Source organism: Pteropus alecto, unplaced genomic scaffold (genome assembly GCF_000325575.1).
Source record: "Pteropus alecto unplaced genomic scaffold, ASM32557v1 scaffold7, whole genome shotgun sequence".
Lineage (NCBI taxonomy): Eukaryota > Metazoa > Chordata > Mammalia > Chiroptera > Pteropodidae > Pteropus > Pteropus alecto.
Genome location: NW_006494614.1, coordinates 9410812 through 9422059, shown reverse-complemented (window position 1 = coordinate 9422059; position 11248 = coordinate 9410812). Strand labels below are relative to the sequence as shown.

The window sequence follows — 11248 nt, the reverse complement described above, 5'->3', positions numbered from 1 at the left end:
TCTTTCTACCCAAGGGAAGCTATCAAACTTTGATCACCAAGTCTAATATTCCATTAGAAACTAAGTTAAGTCATAGAAAGCTGAAATACCTGAAGGTCCAGCATGACTTTAACCAACTTGCTGCAATAGGAAGGTGGCAAACTACACCGCTTGTGCAGGATTGTTTCCAGCTCAGAACTGGGCAATTCATCAAAGTGCAATTCCACAAACCGATTCCTGAAGGCTCTAGAAAGCACCTATGAAAGACACAGAAAAAAACATGGTAAAAAGAGCTTTTTCATTTAATTTTCAAAATGGAGGCTCTACTATTCACCACCAAAAGAAAAAACCCTTCAAAAGAGGTAAAACATCTCAGTCTTTTCAGGGAAGATTTACTACTCAATGCAGTAACAAATGTGAGTAAGGGGACAAATGCTACACACCTTTCTGCCTCCGTAAAGTCCTGGGGGATTCTGAGTAGCAAAAAGCATGAACCGAGGGTGTGCTTTAACAACTTCTTGTGTTTCTGTTATGAGCAATTCACGGTTATCATCCAACAGTCTGTTCAGTGCCTCTAACACATCAGTAGGGGCCAAATTTAATTCATCTAAAATAATCCAATAGCCCTTTCTCATAGCATCAATAAGAACACCTTAGAGCAAATAAACACTAAGAATTAGTGCATAAATTAGTCCAAAGTTTTAAAAAATGTTATATACAAATCAACAAATCCTAGATTATCAATTTCAAAGCAAATTACTCTTTGCTAGTCATGCCCCAAAATAATTTGTAACATTGAATATCAAGGAAGTGCAATTTTCAGTTAAAAAAGTTATTTTTATTTCATGTGGAGAGGAAGCCAAGGCCGACAAATATCACATTTCCAACTTATTTTTCCTCCTGCAATTTAATTTCATTTAAATCAGCACATTCTCATATCAGTTCTAAGCTTCCCTCTGTTCAATGCTCATCCCATTCTTTTGAGTCTCTAGGAAATAAAGCAACAATTCAACCATACTCTTCGAAACTTGGCCCTTGTCCTGCATACACCTGACAAGATTTTAGTGGGGCCCAAAGAAAGCTGAACCACTAAACATCACTCATTAACCATCATGTAGCTCAGGGAAAGAAACACCAGCTGTTATGGCAGAAGTCTATGTACCTCAACTGGAAAGGACAAACATTACTTGGGGAAATGGGTCTAAAAAAATGAACATCTGCTCTCATGAAATAGAGTAACCTTACCTTCTTTAAACACAAGCTTCCCTGAGGAGTCAGACGTGTAACAACCAATGTACTCTTGAATATCCGTATGTTCATGATTGTTGATACGCACACAGTGGTTACCAGTAGCTGCAGCCAGCCACCGGATTAGGCTTGTTTTACCAACTGATGTCTCTCCCTGAATAAGCACTGGATAAGTTCTTTAAAAGATCAGCCAACAAAGCAATTTAAGAAAAAAAGATAAAAACCAGAATTAATTCAAATAGTGTTAAGAAAAAATGACTATCATTTAATATCATCAAAGAACATTTTTATATACCTATGCACTACTAATGGAATGTTTCTTAAGCCCTGAGAAGACTCTATGTATAGTTCCTCAGAAAAACTAAGGAAATTTCCAAGCTCTCTTGCACTACTTGTGAGAAACAGTAAATGGGACCAGCTGTTACTTAACAAGTAATGGGTGATAAGCATTCATTAGCAAAATACTGAAAAGCAACCTTAAAGATGCCAAAATAATCTGCATCCATACTGCTCCCATCAAAAGAGTATGCTTTGTGCCAGGAGAAAAGTGATAGTATTGACTTTAGGAAGTTAATTATTCACTTAGCCAATAAATAACAATAAAGCACTTTGAAAGCTAAGAAAGTAAGACCAGAATGTCATCAATGCCTATGCTGGTAAAACTGCAGATCAGCAAGAGAAAAGGTCCACACACCCTGCAGAGACAACTCGGACTATATCTCTCAAGTTCAGCTTGACAGAAGATGTGAGAATGTATGTCTCATCTATTGTAGGTTCATTGTCTCCCACTGAAATCCAGTAGCCTTCGACCTGGATAAGCCGACCTCCTCTTGGTTCTGGAATAGGCTGAAAGACACAAAAGTTAAAGAAAGAACCCACAGTCCCATGACAATTACGGCATTCTTTCAGAGAGAGGTGCAAAGTAGGAGAAGAAGTTATCACCGAGAATGCTGCCTTGTTCTGGATGCTTTTGACATTAAATCCATGGGTGAAATATGAAAAAAAATTACTTTGAAGAATAAGAATAATGACATGTATTGGTTTTAACCCATTTCCTATTTGAATACTCACTGGAGGCGCTTGCGGCTCCAGCATTTCACTCCAAGATAACTCATGGATTACAGTGCTAACATTACCCCCAAAGTTTGCTATGAAATATCTTCTTTTATTATTATTTTCACATAGCTCTAGTATAGTGATAGTCTCTGGAAATGACATCGTTCTGTTTATAGCATTCTGGTTTTAGTAGTGGTATTTCCATTTATAAAATATAGTAATTCTCAATCACTAAAAATGTCAAATCCTAGAAAACGTAGCATTCATACACAGGATGTTAAATGAATGCTGGCAGGAAGTTGCACTTTTTTTTCCTAAATGGGAAAAGGGTTAAAATTCAGGTGGGGGGTAGGTGGATTTCAGGAAAAACTTAAATCAAAATAATTTCTCAAATAGTTTGATGCAGTTCTAGTCTCTCACCTATCAAAATTCTCACTCTGATGAAGTATTTTGGTCAAAAACATGTATTTCATATAAACCATGTCCCCCCAAATAGGGCCAGCCAATGTTATACTGAGTGAGGGGGTCTTTGCATTATTACATTCTAGATCCCCTGGAAAATATTAAAAATAAGAGAGACTCTCCAGAGAAACTAATCTATATGGATAATAATTTAGATAATGGCATGATCTTTTGAAGATATGGTGGGAATTATTACATTGATTTATACAAAATTGCTTTTATAGATCAAAATGGTTAAATAGTGGTCAGACCTATAGTTTCAGAAAAGTATTCTTCTAAAATATTTAGTCCCTTGACTTAAAGCTACAACTTTAGGCACTGTTGTTCAAGGGTTCCACAGTTAAGCTGAGGAGCAGTGGGGGAAGAGAATCATTAAGCCTCCACCATGTGTAACAAGGAACATACACACAAAAAATGAGCAAGTGGAAAAGAATGGTAATGGGGTAACAATCAAAGCAAGCTTGAGTCTTTCTCAATGTTTTACATTTTACTAGAAGTATATATTCATGTGTTACTTGCATAATTTTTAAAAAGAAAAAAATATTGAATCCGAAGTAACCCCCAGTTCCAATGGCTTTTTCTTTCTAAAGAGCAAGCAATCAACATATGAACAAGCCAGCTGGTGAGCCAGTTTTGCTTGGCCTCTTTCAGTACCAGGCTTCAGTAATTTCCTATCAAACTGAAATGGTTGTTGTGTAGAAGAGAAAAAAAAAAAGCCCAACCATCAATCAGAAGGAAAGTGTATACATAAACTACGTATAAGCATCCAATGAAATGCTCTGTGACTATTAGAAAGTATATCACAGTGACCTCTGGTACAGACACGAAAACTTATCAAGGATATATTTAGGCTAAAAAAAGGAAGCTACGGAACATTTTTATGAGACAGTCTCATTTATATCATTTATATTACGTATAAGAATTTTCCTTGACAAATGTACACACACAATCAGAAGTTGAATATATAAGAAAGTAAAATAAATATACATATAATTTAGATAGAAAGTACTGTTTACAGGGTTTAAATCTCCAAAGAGTAGGATTATTAGGAATTGTCACCATCTAAGACATCAAATAATGTAAGTCTTTGGAACAAACATATTTATAATTAGAAACAAGTTCTATAAAAAACTAAACACCTCAAAATTTCATCATTCAACATTTCATTTATGTTAAACAAGTCAAAAATAAAACATACCTGCTTCAGCAGACTTTTAATATTGCCAGAGACAATGTGTTGACAAATGAGTTTCTGAACTATTGGGTGTGAGGCCCTGTCAAGCTGTGTTAAAAAACCCAAGCAAAAGCCCTAGGAAAAACACAAATATGCATAACACTAATTACCCTTCTGCAATAACAGGCCAACTTATTTCAAAAACAAAATTAAATCTCTTGGGTGGTACTGGTTCCCAGAACAACTTTTAAGTGTGATACAATGGTAGAAAACGGTCAGGGTTGCGCTGGTATGAAATGTTCTGGGCAAATATGACTAAATGGAAAGCACAGGCAACCCCAGCATATGCATCCTCATCCTCTCCCTTCCCATGGTAAGTCCATCCATCCAAACCCAGACTTTAGAAAGACCTCATAGAGGGAGCGCTGAATGTTGCTACATGGATTGGACGCTGCAAATCGCAGGGCCCTGCAGAGAGTCCGAAGGCTGTAGTGAGGTTTATGGCCGGTCCCGTCCACCAATGTTGTCCCAGACTCTTTCCGCACATCTCTGTAGAAGCTACAAAGAGGATGCACTTCAGCTGATTTTATTAATTAATAAGTATTCGTTATCTGGCTCTTATTCCCATTTCTTTACAGAAGGTCCAAAAGCCATTTTTAGATAAGATAACCAAGCTTATATACAACTACCTAAAGCATGCTTCAAAACTTCTGACATTCTTTTTAAAATCTATTTTCCCACACTTAGAGGTCATTTTTCAAAATAATAAAATTGAGATCTACCAATTTCCTTAAAGGATGGAAAGAGGAGAGAGGGGAGAAACTTACAATCCTTAACAAAAAGATAGTGAAATATGAGAAGTCCTTAAGAGAATAGACAGAGTCGGCTGTAATATGAGAGGCAAATGAAGTTCCTGTGTAATCCATAATGGTGATGAATAAGCACACAGAAAACAAGTCACAATGTTTTGAAAGACTATAATCAATGACAATTATTATTATTATTACCATTATTATTATCATTACCATACACTTTAGAAGTCCAGAAGATGACAAGATGAAAGAAGTTTCAGACAAATATCAAGTGCAAGAAATTCAAAAATTCATTAAATTTGTAATTAGCTACCACAAGATCAAGTGGTATGTGTCATAGATGAAATCCAAGTTCTTGTCCAAATAGGCTTTGGCTTGCCTCTTTAAAATCTAGCTATACATTCTTTAGTTAGGAAAATCCAAGGGAATTCATAAGGTTCCAACTTTAAAACAGAAATCTAAATAAGAACCCTTCTGTCTTCTCTACTTAGAAGTCGGGGGGAAAAAAAAAAAGAGGAAAAAATATATATGCACAAGGCACACATTTTTATGCTCAGAGGAAAAGTTTATAAACAAAAGAACACGTACTTTATAATTCCTTGCACTGTGCTCTTGCTCACACTCAATCCTTTTAGATAATCCACAATAAGAATCTGTAAGTCTTCTTTACTTTCCAATTCTTCTACATAAAGTTCTGTGAACCTGTAAGGCAATGATTATTACCTAATAACCACTTTTTAGGAGGTTAATACAACTATTCTGACAATAAAAAATGGAAAACAAGTTATGTAAACTCATTTTAACTGTCTGCAGTATAAAAGTCTTTAACTTGAGATACAAATCGACCATAATGAAATAAATACTGTAACTGTTACCAAAAATTCTACTATCACTACTTCTATAAAATGAAGTTTTATAGGCCTTGCAAGAAACAATTACAAAAATAAATATTTATCCTCATTTTCGTAAGGTGTTTCTGATAACTACGTGACATAAAAAATACATGCAACAACAACAAAAAAAACCCCTCACCATGAAAAATAAAAGTTGGAACAAAGGAAAATACAAACTTATAGTTTATAAAATCCTCCTAAGAAGCTTTTATTAATTTCATAATGGAAGAAGGGATCTAATACAATTTTAAAACTATTTTAAAACTCAAAATTCACCAAAGGTTACCAACAATAAATAAGGTCATTTATCTTTTTCCAAGTGCTACATATATAAAACACCAAGTACCAAGTACCTTGTTCATGTCCGTCAGTGCTTAATGATGAAAACTAAAATTTAAAAGACCGTTATAAATCATTAGCCTTACCTAAGAGGACTTTGTTCCTATCATGCATAGTTTAAGTTATGTTATACTGTTATATTGTTATGTGAAGTTTTTCTAATAGCTACAAAGCTATTTGAAGGAAAGATTTGTTTTCAATAATATCTATGAGCCACTAAGTGTCATACTAAGAACCTAAACAAAACAAAATTCTCTAGTGTTCTGGAATTTTCCATATTCTTACCACCTATAGAAAGTAAAGAAATATGACAAATAAGAAAGATTCGTCTATCAGTGGTAAAGAAATTTCAAGCATTGTTACGGGGTGTGGTTATGTTGCTATTGCCAATTGCTAAATAAAAAGAATTAAAAAAAAAAGTCTCCAGAACCAGGCCATGCCCCCTCACCTGTTTCTTATTCCTGGTGGGAGATTTCTTTTGCCCACATCAGTTGCTGGATTCATACAGGCAAATAAACGAAAGTCAGGATGACGAACAAGTGGTTCTGTTAAGAGAAAATTATAAATTCTCAATAAATCAGGTGATCAGCAACAAGTCCCCAGGGGAAGACTAACTAATTCCACAGAACTCCGGGCCAAATGACCCTGTTCAGGCCCAGCAAAGTTGTTGCTGGCTACTCAAACCATCCTTGCCTTTTCTGAAACCCACTGAAATCAGTTTCCAGACCTATGTATACAACTTAATCTTATGCTGCCATTCCACCGTCATTTATAACTGTGGTTGTGCAGTTACTTACGTTTTATCACCTGGTTCACCAGTATATATTTTTGTCACTGAGCATGCATGTCTACTATCCACTATCAAAATGCCTTGACAAATTATCTTATTCTTTGCGTTCCCCATGCCACTTAACAATAGGACTTTGCAGAAAATTAACATCTAGGAAATGCATAAATCCCACCAGGAGGCCCATGTAATCCACCTAACCAAGAGAATCTTACTCTAAAGAGGCCAAAAGGCCCACCACCACCAAGTCAGACCCCAAGGGGATCAAGTACTACCTGTGTCCCCACGATCCAGCAACACCAGGGAGCCAGAAGAGCCTTCAAGTAAACCACTGAGACATTCTAATGTTTCTGGAGCAGCCAGATTAATCTCATCCAACAAGATCCACTCTCCTTTCTTTACAGCCTGAGCTAATGTACCCTAGAAGATGATCAAGTAAATCAGTAAGAACCTATTTCAAATAAAGACACACTCACCAAAAGCAGTTATAGAAACAGGGTTAGAAAACTGAGGCAAGGGCATACCTCTCCTATTTGACAAGCTTATGACTTAAATGCCAAATGGCTACCAGCTCTTTACCCTAGTTAAGGCCAAGTTAACTTTTTAAAAATGTCTAAAAGAGTCAGGGAATATCTCTGAGCCTAAGAGCATGATGCAATAAACTAGATCATCTCATTATATGGATGGTGAAGCAAATGATAACTTAATAATATTTAGTTTCGAGGTACCCAAATGGTTATTAAAAGCACCCAAAATAAACACAGGGTCAATCTATAAATATACCAAGATCAGTTAAATGACTAAACCAAGAATGTATATACTGATTGTAGTACATAGCCTTTCACAGTTGCTGAAAAATATCAAAATGAATCTTTCCTAGCTCTGCTGCACTGATTTTATCGCTTAAGAGTTCTATTTCCAAGAGCAATGAAAAATAAATCTTATAGTTGGCACATAAAAACTGAATTATTTTACTATTATTAAACTGCTTTACATAATGATTCTGATAAAATAAATTTAAAAAAAAGAAACAGAACAAATGTATTAAACTCCAATGTAAAGTCATGAAATAGGTATAAACCTTGAGAGCTCTTGACATTTAAATTGGTTATGCCAGAAAAAAATCATAGTAAGATTAATCACTAGTGACCAAATTTCTCACATCAGAGCACATATGGTTGAGTGACCTCTCTTACGAAAACACCATCTCAAGTAAGATTCCCACCTCCCTTAGGGTGTGGTCTAAAAATTGGCACAGAAACAATTCTTTAAAATAAAAATTTTAAAAGCTTAGGTCATGAACATTTAATTAGGCTGATCCTTCCCACAGGGTCATAGTAAAGAAAACTGTAGAGCTACCCATGCACTGGAATCAAATATGAGGCCTGAAGTAAATGGACCCATTTAGCTTGCTTGCTCACTGCTGTGCACACGAGCACGCTCACACGTGTACATACACACACACACACACACACACACACGATGTCCATTACCACCTCCACCTCCACCACAACCACCAATCATGTTGAATTAGAGGTTCCAGCCATTGCAAACACACACACACACACACACACACACAGAAAGAGGAGGAGGAGGGAGGGAGAGAGAGAAATAGGGAGAGAGAGAAAGCGTACATGTAGGAGGAAACAATAAAGAGTTCACTAGTTGTCCTCAACTGCCCTCTTTAAAAATAAAAATAGTGCTTATCAAGACTTTATAATTTCCATAAAGAATATTTTCAAAATCTATCTCCCCAAAATTATTTCATTGTTTATTAAATCTTAAACAGCAAGCACTAAAAATCTCAACATGAAGAGCATATAAAATAGAAGCCTGTCCAAAACTTGCATTTTGCATTGAATCAACAGTTTTTTAACATAAATAACTAAGGTAAAATACCTCTACAAATGCAAATAATAGGGCATTTTCAGTCATTTTCATCTGCTGTTGGGCATGGTTGAGTCTAAGACCAAATGTTTCCCATTTCTCTTTTAGGAGTAACCCTAGAAAAGAATAAAAACAGGAATTTAACACATTTTGAGTTGTAATATATATAACTTACACAACAAACATACAATTAATCTACAGAAAAATCAAACATTTTAGACAGAAATGTAAAAAAATAAGTCCAAACACTTGCTAACTATGTGCTAGTTACTAATCAGTTCATTTATGTGCATATGTATATGTATTAGTAAACTGTTTTATCCCTCACAACAACCCTTTGAAGTAGGTACTCTTATTTCCGTTTTATAAATGAAGAAGCACAGAGATGGTAACTAAGATACCAAAAGCCCCTTAGATGTAGAATCTGGGTTTTTGGAAATAACCTATTTTTCTAAGAAAATATAACTGACTGACCACTAACTGGTACTTGTACAACAACATCACCAACTATTTGTTCTTATGGAAAGCAGGCCTGGAAGCACGGAGCAACAATACTTCAAAATCAGTCATCTTTGCCCTAAGTCCTAGAAAGTTCCAATTTGTACTGCTTCATTCTTTCCTCAAAATCTTCTCCTAATTCTGCTGAGCCCCAGGCTCACACCCTCCTACACTAGCAGTCTGGGTTGCATTCTTACCAGTTTCGCTCTCTTTTCCATCTTTGTTGATAGCCGACTTGTGCACATGTTGCATTAGTCTGAGGAGATCGTGCCACCGTTTCTGCCTGTAACAAGTCTGAATGTGGCCCAAGAATGTAAAGTTTTGCTTCTTGGAAAACGTCTGGGCAAAGAGTTCCTCAAATGCCTCCCGTAAGGGTAGCCAAATAAGCTTATGGGCCACTGGTTTGTAGCTGGAAAAAAAAAATGACAAATGTGATTCACAAACTTCTGAAGCTAATAAAAATTAGAAAGCATGCCTTAGAAAACAGGAATAAGTCTAAGCTTTGATTTAATCGAAATCAGATCCCCCTCTCTTTCCACAGCAAGTGTTTGAAGGGCCTATACAAAAGGTAAAAATTAGTATTAGATAAACGACATTATGAAAAAAATTTGAAATTCTTAGTTGGGCACTGAAAGGCATGTCTTTTATTTTACTAACATGTTTAAATAAAATCATGTGTATGACTTAACGATAAAACATATTTTAAGATTGACCAAAATGTTTTCAGAATATTTTAGGAAAAACTACAACATCTGAAATTGATTTAGTTATGCAAAGTAAACTCAGTTCATGCTTTCTCAATTGAGGGGGGAAGGATATCCCAAAAACATAAATATTGGGGGATGGAGAGGGCCAAAAAAATCTTAGCTATTACAATAGTCTGTGACCCTCCAAAGCTCAACTTTTTATTTCATAGTATTTAGATTCTCTCTTATTCCTTAGCATTTAATTTCTCTGGTTTAAATTTTAATTTAAAGTTTGTTGCAAAGGGTAGAGGGGAAGAGAGAAGGGAGCGGTAGATGGGGAAAAAAATTTAAAATAATTTCTTTAATTAAAAAAAAAAAAAATTAGTCTATGGCCATGCCACCCTGAACAAGCCCGATGACTGATCTTGGAAGCTAAGCAGGGTCGGGCCTGGTTAGGACTTGGATGGGAGACCACCTAGGACGACCAGGTGCTGTAGGCATAAATAATAATAAATTTTAAAAAAATTAAGCTATAAAAAAAAAGTTCGTAGGAGCAAGTTAATAATGAAAAGAGTTGAGAAATACTGCTCTAGCTAAAATACAAGTTGCCCAAGCAGCATTAACTGTTCTAAGAAAATCTCAAGTACATAATTTTCCGTAGCCTAAGATATTAAATACTACAATTCAAGGATAATTGCATAAATTTTATTTCCAAGAAAAATAATTTAAGCTGAGAAATGAAATGATACCCAAATATGTTTCAGAAGTCAAGCCCAGAGAACTTATGGATACTATTTACTCATTGGCCTCTGAGGGAGGAACAATGAGATGAGTAAAACCCAATGCCCTGATACTAAAGATTTATGGAAGAGTCTGATTCCAGAAAGAAAAAGTATGAGAACTTCATACTCAGTTTTACTTACTAGTAAACACTAACACATTAGTAAAGTCATTTCTTTACTCCATTTATTCACCAAAAATTTACTGAGCACCTGTCATGTCTTAGGCACCAAGTAAACAAGACCTACAAGGTCCTGCCTCTTTGCAGCTTGCAACTTAATCAAGGAGAGTGTGGCTAGAGCTCAGCAGCAGAGCTAAAGGAAAGATATTATGTCAGAGAAATGCCAGTGCCAGATTATGAAGGGCCTCCCAGGCCAAAATAAAGTCTTTGAATTATATTCTAAATGGACTGAGAAGTCACTGGGGGGATTTGAGAAAGAGAATGATGTGATGTGATTATACTTTAAAAGTCTGACTGTAACTACTAAATGGAAGACATACTATAGGAAGGTTAGGAGCAGAAGCAAAGATGAAGAGATCTATGCACTGGACCAGGCAGAAGATGAACTAGAATGACAACAGTAGAAGTGGTGAGAAAGTCAACAAAATACACTTTATTTAAATAAAATTGCTAGTCTTAAAGATAA

At 35.6% G+C, this 11248-nt stretch overlaps 1 protein-coding gene and 1 pseudogene across 3 annotated transcripts in view; one reads left to right on the top strand and one right to left on the bottom strand.

Annotated features, from left to right (window-relative positions):
- Positions 1-11248, bottom strand: part of MDN1 (midasin AAA ATPase 1) — a 142597-nt gene that overhangs the window by 87975 nt on the left and 43374 nt on the right. For all 3 annotated transcript variants that reach the window (XM_015600356.2, XM_006926304.3, XM_025042707.1), the window contains exons 16-26: positions 9333-9544; positions 8650-8753; positions 7026-7170; positions 6412-6508; positions 5320-5433; positions 4330-4477; positions 3944-4054; positions 1922-2073; positions 1225-1403; positions 423-631; positions 90-236 (exon numbers count right to left, since the gene is read on the bottom strand). In XM_015600356.2, the coding sequence (XP_015455842.1) occupies positions 90-236; positions 423-631; positions 1225-1403; positions 1922-2073; positions 3944-4054; positions 4330-4477; positions 5320-5433; positions 6412-6508; positions 7026-7170; positions 8650-8753; positions 9333-9544 (1618 nt within the window). The remainder of the gene's footprint in view (positions 1-89; positions 237-422; positions 632-1224; positions 1404-1921; positions 2074-3943; positions 4055-4329; positions 4478-5319; positions 5434-6411; positions 6509-7025; positions 7171-8649; positions 8754-9332; positions 9545-11248) is intronic.
- Positions 10206-10321, top strand: LOC112474921 (annotated as a pseudogene).